The 18,412-nt window shown below is 40.5% G+C and overlaps 1 protein-coding gene across 1 annotated transcript; it reads left to right on the top strand.

Annotated features, from left to right (window-relative positions):
- The first annotated feature begins 2,411 nt into the window (after positions 1–2,411).
- Positions 2,412–18,377, top strand: slc7a6os (solute carrier family 7 member 6 opposite strand). Its single transcript, XM_063012400.1, has 5 exons — positions 2,412–2,718; positions 9,295–9,615; positions 9,729–9,935; positions 12,870–13,002; positions 17,924–18,377. The coding sequence occupies exons 1-5, from the start codon at positions 2,518–2,520 to the stop codon at positions 18,046–18,048; spliced, it is 987 nt and encodes a 328-aa protein (XP_062868470.1). The 5' UTR covers positions 2,412–2,517; the 3' UTR covers positions 18,049–18,377.
- The last annotated feature ends 35 nt before the right edge of the window (positions 18,378–18,412 follow it).

The following is an 18,412-nucleotide window of genomic DNA, read 5'->3' as shown; positions in this document are numbered from 1 at the left end:
GCTTTTGTAGCATGTGCAGAATGAGGCCTGACGTTGTCTTGCTGAAATAACCATGGACTTGGCAGTAAAAGACAATAGCATATGTTTCTCTAAAATCCAAATGTATCCGCATCATCAATGCATATTCACACATATGCAAGTCACCCATGCTGTGGGCATGGCTGTACCCCAACACCATGACAGATGCAGCCACAGAATGTGTTAAGTGACAACTGTTATTCACTTATGCATTGATGTCTGAGGGCTTGAAGGTTACTCACATTTAACAGTGGTTTCCGGCATTGCTCTATACATAATGAGATATCTCTGGATTACCTAAATATTTATTGATTTAGGGCAGTGATAGCTCAGTGGTTAAGGTACTGGACCAGTAATCAGAAGGTTGGCAGTTCAAACTCCACCACTGCCAAGTTGCCACTGTTGGGCCCCTGAGCAAGGCCCCTAACCCTTAATTGCTTAAAAATTGAATTCAGTCATAATGGTGAGTCGCTTTGGATAAAAGTGTCTGCTTAATGCCGAAAATGTACATTTATTTATTAGGATTTTAACATCATGTTTTACACACTTTGGTTACATTCATGAAAGAAACGGCAATTACTTGTTACACAAGATATCAGTTCACAAGTTTAATCTCAAACACAGTCATGGACAATTTTGTATCTGCAGTTCACCTTACTTGCATGTTTTTGGACTGTGGGAGGAAACCGGAACCGGAGAACATGCAAACTCCACACAGAAAGGACCAGGACCTCCCCACCTGTGGATCGAGGGATTACCTGAATAGTTTCACTATATTTTTAATTGCAAATGGTAAAATACCTCAATTATTTGCAGTCTTACATTAAGAAATGTTTTGTTTAAACTGATTGACAATACTCTGTTGTTCCAACAACAATACATTAGATAACCACAATGTGCTGTGTGGAACACTGTGACCTTTTTGTACCATTGTAATGTAATTGATGTATTTATTTTACTAAAAGCTTCATCTTTATCTTATCCATGGTGGTTCCAGGGCCACCAAAAATTAATAGGCACCAAACCACTGCCACAATCAACACTAAAAACATTCACCCACTCATTGTTTTGTTATACCTTAAAAACCAGGGCGGCATGGTGGCTAAGTGGGTAGAACTGTCGCCTCACAGCAAGAAGGTCCTGGGTTCGATCCCCAAGTGGGTCCTTTCCGTGTGGAGTTTGCATGTTCTCCCCGTGTCTGCATGGGTTTCCTCCGGGTGCTCCGGTTTCCTCCTACAGTCCAAAGACATGCAAGTGAGGTGAATTGGAGATACTAAATTGTCCATGACTGTGTTCGATATAACCTTGTGTGAACTGATAAACCTTGTGTAATGAGTAACTACCGTTCCTGTCACGAATGTAACCAAAGTGTAAAACATGATGTTAAAATCCTAATAAACATAAACAAACCTTAAAAACCAAGGCCTATTACTAGAATCTATGGGCCAGTCCAAAAGGGTTGGCAACCCTGGTCCAGGTCGACAAAATCAGTAAAAAGTGTCTTTTAAAATGTAGAAAACACAGTTTAACTCTTGCATATATAGGGTGACCATACGTCCTCTTTTTCCCGGACATGTCCTAAAAAATGCCTCCGGCTTTTTAAATCACCAAAAATGTCCGGGATTCGGCTTTTGTAGTCTGCACTCGCTATTCTGTGTGTATGTTTTTGCATTGGTTTGCATTGGTTTGTTTTTAGGTCTTTTTAGGAGAGCATCTGTTTTGTTAAAATAAGTCTGATTTTCACGTGCACGTACTAACACAGAGGCTCTCAACACCGTGATGCTGCTGCATTCTGTGGAAATTGCTCAGCAAGCACTAGAAGACACATCTTACTGCTGGGTTTCTACTGACGGGAGCAAGTAATTACAGTACATCAAATTAAAGTTAAAAACACTCCTAATAAGTCGGCTGATACGATTGTACAATACATCAAAGAAACTAAAAAAATAAAGGGATTTATTTTATTTGACCACTGTTTTTTAATTTGTTGTTATTATTGTTTAGGGCTTAATGCTGAATGTGAAGGAATAAGATTATCTGACCATAAAGGCCTTTGTTAAAGAGCAGCTGTACATTTATTAAAGTTCAGTAACACAGCTGGATGGTTATTTACTTATTTGTCAACTATTTAAACCTCTACCCCATACAGGCATACACACTGCCATGGTGTCACCAACGACATGAAATACCCCCCCCCCCCCCCCCCCCCTTCCGTCCCCGAACCAGGTGTCATCTTTTTTTAAAAACAAAATATGGTCACCCTAGCATAATACATAATTAGGCCTAACTTACAAATAATGGAATCGCGTTAAAATTGCCACCTCATTCGAACTCCGCGTCAGTAGGTGGTGGTATTGAATATTTTAGTACATGTGGAAATGCAAACAAATGAAATAAATAAACAAGGAAAGAAAGAGGAGAGCGTCGCGTGTTTGTTGTTGGTGGTGAGTGTTGATTTGTTTTCCACTGTCAGAAGGCGACATTACAGTTTAAAGCAGCATGGATCCCAGCACCACCATTCTGCGGGTGAAGCGCAAGAGAGGCACCGAGCCGGCGGACGCGCTGCTGTTGGCCTGTAAGCGGATCCGCGCTGAGTGCAGCGCCGCACAGCCTGCAGCAGAACCCGGCCAGCAAACCGAGTCAGAGCCTGCCAGCGTAGAAAACTCCGTCTTCAAACTAGTGGCTACTGTGGCCTCACAGGTGATTAAAATACCTCGCTAGAATGATATATGGAACTGCTGTTTAGCTGTATAGCTAGTATTAATCCTTTTAGTCAGCCCATTGTTTTCACGTGTCTTGTTCACGCGACCGGATGTCGATTGCGCAAATGTTTATTACCTCGTTTGCTAATTCCCCAACTAGTCCACGGATGAATTGTTTAGTTTTCCAGTGTGTGTTTTATAATATATATAACCTCACTTATGTAAATACTTCCCGCCATGTTTGGGCTACATTTCTTGTACTTAAAAAAATAAATAAATAATTTGTTTCATTTTTGAAGGGTTGCCAGTTGTTAAAGAAGTATTATTTAAAACTACAATATCAAAAACGTGCACTCTAGCACCTGAAACAACTACTGCAGAGGAAATTTGGCAACCCAAGTCGACATTGTATTAGGTTATGATGAGAAAGCGGGTGGTGCCCAACTGTCTGTGTTTTAAAGATTAAATTTCACCAAGTGAGCGAATTATTAACGCTGACATATTTAATTACTAAAAAAAATAGGCACACATGAGACGTGCTTTTTGTTTTAGACATTTGACAAAACTACTGTATGTTGTACATAAAGTAATCCCCAAGGGCATTGAATTGAAGCCCTGTTATGATCCCAGCTAACAAAACTACGTTCTAAGAACGTTTCCCAAACGTTACATTTTGGTTGTGGGAACGTTGAATGTTCCCTCAACGTTATTTTGTCCAGTTTTCTTGATGTTCTCAGGACGTTTTTTTAAAGTTATAAAAACGTTCATAGAACGTTACCTAAACCTAATTTGCAACCATAAGTTAACGTTCTGGGAACGTTGTCTTGGAATGTTCTAAGAACATTCAAAATTAGGTCCTCTGAACGTTCCCTTAACGTTCTGTTTTGATTGTATGAATGTTTTATTAGAACGTTTTTTCAACGTTATTTTGTCCAGTTTTCTTAATGTTCTCAGAACGTTTTTTTTAAGTTATGAAAACGTTCATAGAACGTCACCTAAACCTCATTTGCAACCATAATGTAACTCATATAACGTTACACTTTGAACATTTCAGACTAACATTGTTAGAATTTTTTACCAAGGTCACGTAACGTTTATAGAACGTTCTGCTGACGTTATTGGGAGAACGTTTGTTCATAACATTATGAGAACTTTTACATAACGTTAGTGAAAGTCGTGGGAACGTTCCCTGTTAGCTGGGATCACAGAGGAACGAAAATGACTCTCCAGGGGTCTCAAACTCGCGGCCCGCGGGCCAGTTGCGGCCCGCTAGCCGATATTTTGTGGCCCCCGACATAACGTCAAAGTTCATTGTTAGTGCGGCCCGCGCGGTTTTCTCACATGCACCTATTTTGCCGAGTCGTTGCGCAACTCTTTACCCTTCGCATTTTATTATTTTTTTCACTTAGCAACGTATTAGCAACGTCACTTTGCTGAAACATGATTCAGAGCGACACCAAGTGGAAGGAAAATATATCCTGTCAGCCAGTGCAAGGTACAGAGGACAGAAAGGTGCGATCGCAAAAGAAAACAAATTTACCAAGAACAATTTAATCAAAAAGAGCAAGAATTTGTAGATTTTATTGTTTTTGTTTACATCCTACACATCCTTCTGCTCTACCAAATCTCTCCGCCACTGAGCTAACTCTGGTGTCCATGTTACTTCACCTCTCTTAATTCTTAATATCAAGTGCATTGTCTGTTTTATACTATATATATATATATATACACAGTACAAGCCAAAAGTTTGGACACACCTTCTCATTCCTGTGGTTTCTCTTAATTTTTTTAAATTTTCTACATTGTAGATTAATACTAAAGACATCCAAACTATGAAGGAACACATATGGAATTATGTAGTAAACAAAAAAGTGTTAAACAAACCAGAATATGTTTTATATTTTAGATTCTTCAAAGTAGCCATCTTTTGCTTTAATGACAGATTTGCACACTCTTTGAAATTTTCTCAACCAGCTTTATTAGGTTTCCACCTGGAATGGTTTTCAATGAATGTTTGTGCCTTGTCTAGAGTGAATTTTTGGAATTTGTTGCTTTTTTAATGTGTTTGAGACCATCAGTTGGGTTGTGCAGAGGTAGAGTTGGTAAAATATAAAACATATTCTGGTTTGTTTAACACTTTTTGGTTCACTACATAATTCTTCATAGTTTGGATGTCTTCAGTATTAATCTACAATGTAGAAAATAAAAATAATCAAGAAAAAACATTGAAGAGAAGGTGTGTCCAAACTTTTGGCCTGTACTGTGTATATATATATATATATATATATATATATAGTGTATCACACAAGTGAGTACACCCCTCACATTTCTGCAGATATTTAAGTATATCTTTGCATGGGACAACACTGACAAAATGACACTTTGACACAATGAAAAGTAGTCTGTGTGCAGCTTATATAACAGTGTAAATTTATTCTTCCCTCAAAATAACTCAATATACAGCCATTAATGTCTAAACCACCGGCAACAAAAGTGAGTACACCCCTTAGTGAAAGTTCCTGAAGTGTCAATATTTTGTGTGGCCACCATTATTTCCCAGAACTGCCTTAACTCTCCTGGGCATGGAGTTTACCAGAGCTTCACAGGTTGCCACTGGAATGCTTTTCCACTCCTCCATGACGACATCACGGAGCTGGCGGATATTCGAGACTTTGCGCTCCTTCACCTTCCGCTTGAGGATGCCCCAAAGATGTTCTATTGGGTTTAGGTCTGGAGACATGCTTGGCCAGTCCATCACCTTTACCCTCAGCCTCTTCAATAAAGCAGTGGTCGTCTTAGAGGTGTGTTTGGGGTCATTATCATGCTGGTCATTACCCTGCGACCCAGTTTCCGGAGGGAGGGGGGATCATGCTCTGCTTCAGTATTTCACAGTACATATTGGAGTTCGTGTCCCTCAATGAAATGTAACTCCCCAACACCTGCTGCACTCATGCAGCCCCAGACCATGGCATTCCCACCACCATGCTTGACTGTAGGCATGACACACTTATCTTTGTACTCCTCACCTGATTGCCGCCACACATGCTTGAGACCATCTGAACCAAACAAATTAATCTTGGTCTCATCAGACCATAGGACATGGTTCCAGTAATCCATGTCCTTTGTTGACATGTCTTCAGCAAACTGTTTGCGGGCTTTCTTGTGTAGAGACTTCAGAAGAGGCTTCCTTCTGGGGTGACAGCCATGCAGACCAATTTGATGTAGTGTGCGGCGTATGGTCTGAGCACTGACAGGCTGACCCCCCACCTTTTCAATCTCTGCAGCAATGCTGACAGCACTCCTGCGCCTATCTTTCAAAGACAGCAGTTGGATGTGACGCTGAGCACGTGCACTCAGCTTCTTTGGACGACCAACGCGAGGTCTGTTCTGAGTGGACCCTGCTCTTTTAAAACGCTGGATGATCTTGGCCACTGTGCTGCAGCTCAGTTTCAGGGTGTTGGCAATCTTTTTGTAGCCTTGGCCACCTTCATGTAGCGCAACAATTCGTCTTTTAAGATCCTCAGAGAGTTCTTTGCCATGAGGTGCCATGTTGGAACTTTCAGTGACCAGTATGAGAGAGTGTGAGAGCTGTACTACTAAATTGAACACACCTGCTCCCTATGCACACCTGAGACCTAGTAACACTAACGAGTCACATGACATTTTGGAGGGAAAATGACAAGCAGTGCTCAATTTGGACATTTAGGGGTGTAGTCTCTTAGGGGTGTACTCACTTTTGTTGCCGGTGGTTTAGACATTAATGGCTGTATATTGAGTTATTTTGAGGGAAGAATAAATTTACACTGTTATATAAGCTGCACACAGACTACTTTTCATTGTGTCAAAGTGTCATTTTGTCAGTGTTGTCCCATGAAAAGGTATACTTAAATATCTGCAGAAATGGGAGGGGTGTACTCACTTTTGTACCCCAGTGAGTACACTGTGTATATATATATATATATATAAAATGTATACACTGATCAGCCATAACATTAAAACCACCTCCTTGTTTCTACACTCATTGTCCATTTTATCAGCTCCACTTACCATATAGGAGCACTTTGTAGTTCTACAATTACTAACTGTAGTCCATCTATTTCTCTACATACCTTTTTAGGCTGCTTTCACCCTGTTCTTCAATAATCAGGACCCCCACAGTACCACCTCAGAGCTGGTATCATTTGACATGGTGGTGGTGTGTTAGTGTTTGTTGTGCTGGTATGAGTGGATAAGACACAGCAATGCTGATGAAGTTTTTAAACACATCACTGTCCCTGCTAGACTGAGAATCGTCCACCAACCAAAAATATCCAGCCAATAGTGCCCCGTGGGCAGCGTCCTGTGACCACTGAAGAAGGTCTAGAAGATGAGCAACTCAAACAGCAGCAATGGATGAGTGATCGTCTCTGACTTTACATCTACAAGGTGAAGGTCCTGTGTTCGATCCCCAGGTGGGGTGGATCGTGTCCCGTGAGGTAGGAGTGTCTAATAAAGTGGACAGTGAGTGGACATAGTATTTAAAAACTCCAGCAGCGCTGCTGGTTCTGATCCACTCATACCAGCACAACACACACTAACACACCACCACCATGTCAGTGTCACTGCAGTGCTGAGAATGACCCACCACCTAAATAATACCTACTCTGTGGTGGTCCTGTAAGGGTCCTGGCCATTGAAAAACAGGGTGAAAGCACACTAAAAAGTATGTAGAGAAACAGATGGACTACAGTCAGTAATTGTAGAACTACATAGTGCTCCTATATGGTAAGTGGAGCTGATAAAATGGACAGTGAGTGTAGAAACAAGGAGGTGGTTTTAATGTTATGGCTGATCGGTGTATATACAGTGTATCACAAAAGTGAGTACACCCCTCACATTTCTGCAAATATTTCATTATATCTTTTCATGGGACAACACTATAGAAATAAAACTTGGATATAACTTAGAGTAGTCAGTGTACAACTTGTATAGCAGTGTAGATTTACTGTCTTCTGAAAATAACTCAACACACAGCCATTAATGTCTAAATAGCTGGCAACATAAGTGAGTACACCCCACAGTGAACATGTCCAAATTGTGCCCAAATGTGTCGTTGTCCCTCCCTGGTGTCATGTGTCAAGGTCCCAGGTGTAAATGGGGAGCAGGGCTGTTAAATTTGGTGTTTTGGGTACAATTCTCTCATACTGGCCACTGGATATTCAACATGGCACCTCATGGCAAAGAACTCTCTGAGGATGTGAGAAATAGAATTGTTGCTCTTCATAAAGATGGCCTGGGCTATAAGAAGATTGCTAACACCCTGAAACTGAGCTACAGCACGGTGGCCAAGGTCATACAGCAGTTTTCCAGGACAGGTTCCACTCGGAACAGGCTTCGCCAGGGTCGACCAAAGAAGTTGAGTCCACGTGTTCGGCGTCATATCCAGAGGTTGGCTTTAAAAAATAGACACATGAGTGCTGCCAGCATTGCTGCAGAGGTTGAAGACGTGGGAGGTCAGCCTGTCAGTGCTCAGACCATACACCGCACACTGCATCAACTCGGTCTGCATGGTCGTCATCCCAGAAGGAAGCCGACGCACAAGAAAGCCAGCAAACAGTTTGCTGAAGACAAGCAGTCCAAGAACATGGATTACTGGAATGCCCTGTGGTCTGACGAGACCAAGATAAACTTGTTTGGCTCAGATGGTGTCCAGCATGTGTGGCGGCGCCCTGGTGAGAAGTACCAAGACAACTGTATCTTGCCTACAGTCAAGCATGGTGGTGGTAGCATCATGGTCTTGGGCTGCATGAGTGTTGCTGGCACTGGGGAGCTGCAGTTCATTGAGGGAAACATGAATTCCAACATGTACTGTGACATTCTGAAACAGAGCATGATCCCCTCCCTTCGAAAACTGGGCCTCATGGCAGTTTTCCAACAGGATAACGACCCCAAACACAACCTCCAAGATGACAACTGCCTTGCTGAGGAAGCTGAAGGTAAAGGTGATGGACTAAACCCAATTGAGCACCTGTGGCGCATCCTCAAGTGGAAGGTGGAGGAGTTCAAGGTGTCTAACATCCACCAGCTCCGTGATGTCATCATGGAGGAGTGGAAGAGGATTCCAGTAGCAACCTGTGCAGCTCTGGTGAATTCCATGCCCAGGAGGGTTAAGGCAGTGCTGGATAATAATGGTGGTCACACAAAATATTGACACTTTGGGCACAATTTGGACATGTTCACTGTGGGGTGTACTCACTTATGTTGCCAGCCATTTAGACATTAATGGCTGTGTTGAGTTATTTTCAGAAGACAGTAAATCTACACTGCTATACAAGTTGTACACTGACTACTCTAAGTTATATCCAAGTTTTATTTCTATAGTGTTGTCCCATAAAAAGATATAATAAAATATTTGCAGAAATGTGAGGGGTGTACTCACTTTTGTGATACACTGTATATTAAATTAAATATGTGTTTATTATTAGTCAGGATTTTATTCCTAAGCGTTTTGTCAAATGTTTTTGGACTTACTTTTCTTACTCCACACTAACTGTTGATACTGATGATAAATGGGTGTTTTTTCCTTCTCCTTAAGGACGCTCCAGTACATACACATGTACGTGAGGCTCTATCACGTCCACGCATAGCACATGCCCTGCGGCCATCTCATGGCAGCTCCCAGAGGATCATCGGTGATTTGCGCAGTGCTAAATGGAACACCAGGCGAGAGGAACGTTACAGGATTCTCTCCAGTCAACGGGCTGGGCTTCCAGCAGAGCCAGCCACAGCTAAAGAGAAAACACCTCAAGTAAATAGTGATGAGACTGAAACGGAGCCCCGTTTAAATTTGGGAGATGTGCAAGTGTTTGATATAGTTCAGGAGGATGCCGAGGAAGATGACAAATCTCACGGAAAGGTAAAATTGTTTGATACTCCTACACTTGCCTTTTAGCAAACTTGTTTTATTTATATAATGAGTTACTTTAAATAAAAAGGTCAGTGGCTAATCGTTCCTCTCTGTTTGTCTAGAATTTGAAGGCCGACACTGAGACAATCCTGTGTAATTCAGTGAAGATGATCCGTGAGAAGCTGACCGTGTCATCCGATAGCGCTGGGACTGAACATCGTGAGAAGGAGGATGATTACGTTTATGATCTATACTACCAGGAAACAGCCACGCCAGGCTGGATACAGGACATCTTGTCAGTCAGACCATATACAGATGAAGGAGAGCTGGTAAGTTGAAGATGGTTAATGTTGTTGCAGTTTGTAAACAATAATGCTTTTAGAACTCTTTAAAGCTCATTAATGCATAACCATAACACTTTTTTCTGACGCCAAATTAAAAATTTGAGTACAATTTTTCACTCTAGCACACTCTAGACTTGAAGGGGCCTAAATTTTGTCCGTGAATTGTGTCGGTAAAGTTGTTGTACAGTTTCATAACAGCAAATTGTTATTTAATGAAAAACAGCATAATGAACGTGGCAGTAATTTAGTAAAGTGAGATGAACATAAACACTGTGATCAGAACCAGTTCATTCAAAATGTAGACTGAGAATGAACTATTATAATGAACGGTAGCAAACAATTCATTACAAGTGCTATCTAAACATTCTAATCATAATTTTTGTTTGTTTATTAGGATTTTAACATCATGATTGACACTTTGGTTACTTTCATGACAGGACAGGTAGTTACAGGTTACACATTATTTATCAGTTCAAGTTCCATGTCAAAAACTGTTACAGGCAGCCGCTCAGGTGGTGGTGGTGCAGCATTAAAACACGCTAGCACACCAGAGCTGACATTGCGAACTTGTACAGAGAGGGAAGAGCCGGATAGGGATTCCTCATAACTGATGCAATTACGACCTCTGCTGGGTGAGTGATGGCATCTGCACAGAGTTGAGGAATAATGCGATCAGGGTGTGGCTCTCCGTACACAAAGCTGATCTGCATATGAACTCTCCTCGTGCAGGTGAAAAGATGCAGTCGGCTACTGCACACGTCGGAGGGGGCGTGTGTCAGTTTGCTCTCCTTAATTGGAGCGGGGGTCAGCACCAGTAGAGAGGAAGCATAACGCAATTGGGTAAAAATTGGACGCACTATAAATCAGGAGAAAAGGGGATAAAATGCATTAAATAAACTGTTACAGGCAATTTTGTATCTCCAATTCAGCCTACTTACTTTTTTTTAATCCTCCAATATGTGAAAGATGCTGAACACAGCTCACAATAAAACATATTCTAATCGAATGCCCCAAATACACCAGGGAGAGAAAACAGCTACACATACCTGGAACTGTTAAAGAAATCCTCAACCAAAAAAACAATCCTAAAGTTCCTGGCAGAAACAAAAATATAAATATAAATGGACAAATAGAAACAAGAAAAATGACTTAAACATAACATCGATCATGCCATAAATAACACAAACGAGTGTAAAAAGTGGTGTAAAAAAATCAATTAAATAAATACTTACATGTCTTTGGACTGTGGAAGAAAACTAGAGCTCCCGAAGGAAACCCATGCAGAACATGCAAACTTCACTTAATCTAAGAATTAAACCCAGGACCTTCGTACTGTGAGGCAAAAGTACTACCCATGAAGCCACTGTGCCACCCTGCTAATCATTTATTAATAAAGATGTAGTCGTTATAGCTCTTCTTGCCATTAGTATAGTTATAAGATGGTAAGCAGAGTTACTTTTATATTGGAACAATAATGCTAGATATTTATAGAATATTTGTAAACAAAAAAAAAATGTGCAGAACTTAACATGCAGTGACACTTCATTATGCAAAGCAGCTTTTATTTGGGGATTAAGAAGTTTAATACTTCCATTGTTCATAATTTGAAATAATATAAATCAATGTAAACGTCTGCTGATGAATGACTGAGTTGTATACCTAACTGGTGCATGTACACTGAGGGTGTGGGAAGATGGGTCTCAAATCAGCAGTCAGAAGTCTCTCTGAGTTTAAATCAATAATCAACTGTTAAATTAATTTGAATGACCCTTTTAACCAAAAAAATCTAACAATGACTTCTGAGCTATCGGTGAACATGTTAATCATTAAGATACCTATTCAGAAGAACAAAAATGTGAACATGGCATGGTTGTTTAAACCAGGTGGGCTGTTAAACTGCTGATTGTATGTAATTTGAGCCACAATAGAGTGGTGCAAAACATAAAAACCAGGAAACAGCAGTTCTGGGGCAAAAGATACTTGTTGATAAGAGAGGTCAGAGAAGAACAGCCAGTCTGGTTTAAGCTGACAGGAAGGCTACAGTAACTTGAATCAGTTTTTACAGCTGTCATCAGACAGGGTTAAAGCAGCAGAAGACCATATCAGATTCTACTCTTTTCAATCAAGAACAGTAATCTAAATAAGGTTACAGTCACAAGCTTACAGGAACAATACACTTAGAAATTGGAACAATGTCGCCTTTTGATTTCTGCTGTGACATGCAGATGATTGGGTCAAAATTTGGTCTACACGTTGTGGGAATTCAAAATAACCCTTAAAGATTGACACAGACAACCGGGATAATGATAAAAGCAAATAATCAATTTATTACTCAGCTGAGGGCCAACCTCAATGCAAACGCACACATGCCTTTACAGGAGAGAAAGGGCCACTCTGTCTGCCCTATCACAGTATTTATACCCCACTTACTGCCCCTTCAGGCTAACTCTGCTCAGCAACCCAGCTCAAGGTCAACTTTCCACACCAAACTTGTTTATCATCCTACAAGAATAGTCAGTTTAGAAACATGGCGTACCTCCACAAGAATGCACCAGTATCAGAACTGCGCGTGCACCCCTGCACACAAAGTCCTGACACCCATGCATTCCCACGGAAGCAAGAAGCCCATGCCAAGGTCAACATATCTCTGGACCTAAGAAACCTTCCAAAAGTCTCTTCTACCTCTGCTAATTGAACTAAGAAAGCAGAAACTTATGAGTTTAATGCAAATAATTAATAAAATATAAAATTTCCATTCACAACATCAAGGCTCAGTGATAAGATTACAAGAAAACTCAAGTGCTCTGATTGAAATGTAATGCCCCACATTCCCACAATTTTATTTTGTTTCTTTTCCACATTTTGGATTTAAAAAACTTTAAAGGTGACTAATTAGGATGTAAAATTTTAAATACACAGGTTCCTGATGAGGTAGCTTGGGAGGAGGAGGTGTATGAGGATGAAGATGATGAAAATGCTGAAGCCAACTGGAGGAACGACTATCCAGATGAAGAAAACAGTGATGACAACAGTGATGATGAGCGCTATGGAGGTATGTTTAAGTTCATGATTGATTGATTGATTTGGGCTGCCTGAACATCAATTTGACAACTTAGATTGATAAGGTTTAACAATTAAAATTAATATACTGTGTCTCCCAGCAGCGATTGGCCAGTAAACTTGTTATAGGGTGTGGCAATGATCTTAAAATCTGCTAAAATGGGATGAATGCATTAATGAACTAAATACATAATATGAGATGTTAATATTTGTTAATATATTAACATGATGTAGATATTGTGCATCATTTATAGAATAAATGTTCGAGGCAGATTAGAAGACCAGAGTTCTGCTGTCACGATTATAAAAGCTAGTTATGAGCATTCTGTCTGGTTTGGGACACCACATTTCCATACAGCACCTAAACCTTGTTGCCCTGACAGTCCAGTTACATTAACATGCTCTGGTGTCAAAACAGATTGCCATTGTAAATGTTTACAACAATTATCTGTCACTAGGGTTACAGGAGTTACATAAGACAATAGTGAAATTGAGAAATAGACAGACTGGCTTAACTGTTTAAGCAAGCAGATTGTTTGAAAAGTATCCTGTTAGTAAAGATAGCTATCAGTGCCAAATTCTGCTTCCCGAAGTCTACAGTTAAGCGACATAGCGGGTAGGTGGGTAGCACTGTCACCTTACAGCAAAAAGGTCCTGGGTTTTACAGTCCAGGTTCTTTTCGTGTCTGCGTGGGTTTTTTTCGGGAGCTCCAGATTCATTACATACAGCGGGAAAAATAAGTATTGAACGCATCAACATTTTTCTCAGTAAATATATTTCTGATGGGGTTTTTGTCATGAAATTTTCACAAGATGTTGGAAACAACCTTAGTAATCCACACATACAAAGAAATTTAAACAAATAAGTCCATAAATGAAGTCATGTGTAATAAAGGTGAATGACACGGAAAAAGTATTGAACACGCTTACTGAATTTTATTTAATACTTAGTAGAAAAGCCTTTGTTGGTAATGACAGCTTCAAGACGCCTTCTGTATGGAGAAACTAGTCGCATGCATTGTTCAGGTGTGATTTTGGCCCATTCTTCCACACAAAATGTCTTCAAATCTTGAAGGTTCTGGGGGCCTCTTCTATGAACTTCAGTTCTTTCCATAGATTTTCAATTGGATTCAAGTCAGGTGATTGGGCCTTTATAGCAGCTTTATTTTCTTTCTCTGAAACCACTTCAGAGTTTCCTTGGCTGTGTGTTTGGGATCATTGTCTTTGTCTTGTTTCATCTTCAGTATTCTGGTAGATGGCAGCAGATTCTTATCAGGAATGTCTCGGTACATTTCTCCATTCATCCTTTCTTCAATTATATGAAATCTGCCTGTACTGTATGCTGAGAAACAGCCCCACACTATGATGTTCCCACCTCCAAACTTCACTGTTTGTATGGTGTTTTTGGGGTGATGTGCAGTGCCATTTCTTCTCCAAACATGGTGTGTGCTATGACATCCAAAGAGTTCAATTTTGGTCTCATCTGACCAGACTATATTCTCCCAGTATTTTATAGGCTTGTCCAAATGTTATGCAGTAAACTTTAAACAAGCTTTAACATGCTTTTTCTTCAGCAATGGAGTCTTGCGCGGTGAATGTGAATAGAGACCATGGCGGTTGAGTGCATTGTACTTATTGTTTTCTTCGAAACAACTGCACCTGCTAATTCCAGGTCTTTTTGAAGCTCTCCGTGGGTGGTCCTTGGCTCTTGGACAACTCTTCTGATTTTTCTTTTGACTCCTCTGTCAGAAATCTTGCGAGGAGCACCTGGTCGTGGCTGGTTCATGGTGAAATGATGTTCTTTCCACTTCCGGATAATGGCCCCAACGGTGCTCACTGGAACATTTAGAAGTTTAGAAATACGTCTGTAACCAATACCATCAGTATGTTTTGCAACAATAAGGTTGCGAAGGTCTTGAGAGAGCTCTTTGCTTTTACCCATCACAAGATGCTTCTTGTGTGACACCTTGGTAATGAGAAACCTTTTTATAGGCCATCAATTAGGACTAAACCAGCTGATATTAATTTGCACTGATAGGGGCAGGATAGCTTTCAAAATACTGACAGATTTCAGCTGGTGTTTTGGCTTTCCATGCCTTTTTGCACCTCCTTTTCTTCATGTGTTCAATACTTTTTCCCTGTGTCATTCCATTTTATTACACATAACTTAATTTATGGACTTATTTGTTTAGATTTCTTTGTATGTGTGGATTACTTGGGTCGTTACTAACATCTTGTGAAAATTTCAATAGCCCCATCAGAAATATATTTACTAAGAAAAATGTTGATGCGTCCAATACTTACAGTGTATCACAAAAGTGAGTACACCTCTCACATTTCTGCAGATATTTAAGTATATCTTTTCATGGGACAACACTGACAAAATGACACTTTGACACAATGAAAAGTAGTCTGTGTGCAGCTTATATAACAGTGTAAATTTATTCTTCCCTCAAAATAACTCAAAATACAGCCATTAATGTCTAAACCATCGGCAACAAAAGTGAGTACACCCCTAAGAGACTACACCCCTAAATGTCCAAATTGAGCACTGCTTGTCATTTTCCCTTCAAAATGTCATGTGACTCGTTAGTGTTACTAGGTGCATAGGGAGCAGGTGTGTTCAATTTAGTAGTACAGCTCTCACACTCTCTCATACTGGTCACTGAAAGTTCCAACATGGCACCTCATGGCAAAGAACTCTCTGAGGATCTTAAAAGACGAATTGTTGCGCTACATGAAGATGGCCAAGGCTACAAGAAGATTGCCAACACCCTGAAACTGAGCTGCAGCACAGTGGCCAAGATCATCCAGCGTTTTAAAAGAGCAGGGTCCACTCAGAACAGACCTCGTGTTGGTCGTCCAAAGAAGCTGAGTGCACGTGCTCAGCGTCACATCCAGCTGCTGTCTTTGAAAGATAGGCGCAGGAGTGCTGTCAGCATTGCTGCAGAGATTGAAAAGGTGGGGGGTCAGCCTGTCAGTGCTCAGACCATACGCCGCACACTACATCAAATTGGTCTGCATGGCTGTCACCCCAGAAGGAAGCCTCTTCTGAAGTCTCTACACAAGAAAGCTCGCAAACAGTTTGCTGAAGACATGTCAACAAAGGACATGGATTACTGGAACCATGTCCTATGGTCTGATGAGACCAAGATTAATTTGTTTGGTTCAGATGGTCTCAAGCATGTGTGGCGGCAATCAGGTGAGGAGTACAAAGATAAGTGTGTCATGCCTACAGTCAAGCATGGTGGTGGGAATGCCATGGTCTGGGGTTGCATGAGTGCAGCAGGTGTTGGGGAGTTACATTTCATTGAGGGACACATGAACTCCAATATGTACTGTGAAATACTGAAGCAGAGCATGATCCCCTCCCTCCGGAAACTGGGTCGCAGGGCAGTGTTCCAGCATGATAATGACCCCAAACACACCTCTAAGACGACCACAGCTTTATTGAAGAGGCTGAGGGTAAAGGTGATGGACTGGCCAAGCATGTTTCCAGACCTAAACCCAATAGAACATCTTTGGGGCATCCTGAAGCGGAAGGTGGAGGAACGCAAAGTCTCGAATATCCGCCGGCTCCGTGATGTCGTCATGGAGGAGTGGAAAAGCATTCCAGTGGCAACCTGTGAAGCTCTGGTAAACTCCATGCCCAGGAGAGTTAAGGCAGTTCTGGAAAATAATAATGGCCGCACAAAATATTGACACTTCAGGAACTTTCACTAAGGGGTGTACTCACTTTTGTTGCTGGTGGTTTAGACATTAATGGCTGTATATTGAGTTATTTTGAGGGAAGAATAAATTTACACTGTTATATAAGCTGCACACAGACTACTTTTCATTGTGTCAAAGTGTCATTTTGTCAATGTTGTCCCATGAAAAGATATACTTAAATATCTGCAGAAATGTGAGGGGTGTACTCACTTTTGTGATACACTGTATTTTCCCCGCTGTATTCCAAAACATGTAAGCTAGGTGAATTGGAAATACAAAAATGCGTGTAACAGTGTGACACACTGAACTTAAACTACCTGCCTTGTCATGAATGTAACAAGTGTAAAACAGGAGGTTAAACACCTAATAAATAAACAAAGGCTACAATCATTTAATCACGTTTCTGGATGACATGGTGGTTAAAAGTTTGCTAACTGTACATCTATTACATTGTAAAGGGTTAGGAGTTAGCTACCAATACCAAAACGGTGGTAGGCAATACTGGTTAAATCACATAAATGACTTGAAAGATAATCCTTTGTTAGTAAATCTTATGAATTGGATAAATATTAAATTAAAACAAATGCCACCATGGTGCTGGTATAAAGACTTTATTCACATCTGTCATTTGTGGATAAATTGAGTGCCACTAGTGTACAGTGCCTACTGTAAACCTGTTAAAATCCTCACCTTTGGTTACATTACACTCTGAAAATGAAAACACCTTTTTTTTCCCCAAATAACACACCAGACAGATTGGCCTCCATCAGACATCTATTGTAGTGGTTTTGATGACTTCAGAAAAAAGGCTATTTCTTAAAGGATTCCACTTCTACTAATGCATGGTCACACAAATCACCATGGTTGGAAATTGTGGTTTCAAGAGAAAAAACACTTGGAAGTTTGATTTCATGTGGCAAAAGTTTTTACAGTAAGACAAAAAGCTTTTGGGCTGAACTTCTAGCATTAAATTTGATTAAAAAACAAACCTAGCACATCACCCAAAATACACCGTACTACAAAGTATGGTGGTGGTAGCCTGTTGTTTCCTTTAATTGGGAACTTGGCCATTGTGCAGTTCCATTGTTAATGGTAACATATTTCCAAATACACAAATTCTTTAGGACCCATGTAAACCTTGACAAGAGCACTGACATACTGTACATTTAGCTTATTTCATGACTTTTTCCTTTCATGTATCAGGTTGCTGGAGTGAGGAGCATTCGTACAGCCGGAGAAGCTGGGAGCGCTATAAAAAAGAGGTGATGAAGGAGCTTGATGAGGACGACAATGACGATGAAGAAGACAGAGATTACAATTCTGATTGATTGTTTTAAGGTGTTCTGAGTATGAGAGGTGTTTGTATTTCACTGAAACTGTGTGCCGTTTTGTTTAAAGTGAATGTATGGTAGATAATGCTTAATAATATGGGTGCTTTGCATTGTTAGTAAGAGATGATACTGTGTCCACGACTGTCTTGTGCATGATAGTATGATCAGAAGTGTGTTTGCTAGCAGTTATGAGCGTGTAAGTGTGGAGTGAATCATGTTGTCTGTGTGTGTGGTTGTACAATTTGTATTAACATTCCCTGTTTCCAAAGGGTTATACCTGTAAATATGTAGATGTGTATAAAATAAAGGAACATTCAAAATCCAAACTTTCAAGATCATGTAGTTCATCTTAAACACACTG

The sequence above is a fragment of the Trichomycterus rosablanca genome, chromosome 17 (assembly GCF_030014385.1).
Source record: "Trichomycterus rosablanca isolate fTriRos1 chromosome 17, fTriRos1.hap1, whole genome shotgun sequence".
In the NCBI taxonomy this organism is placed as follows: domain Eukaryota; kingdom Metazoa; phylum Chordata; class Actinopteri; order Siluriformes; family Trichomycteridae; genus Trichomycterus; species Trichomycterus rosablanca.
The sequence above is the reverse complement of the archived record's forward strand: the minus strand, read 5'-3'. Positions and strand labels throughout refer to the sequence as shown.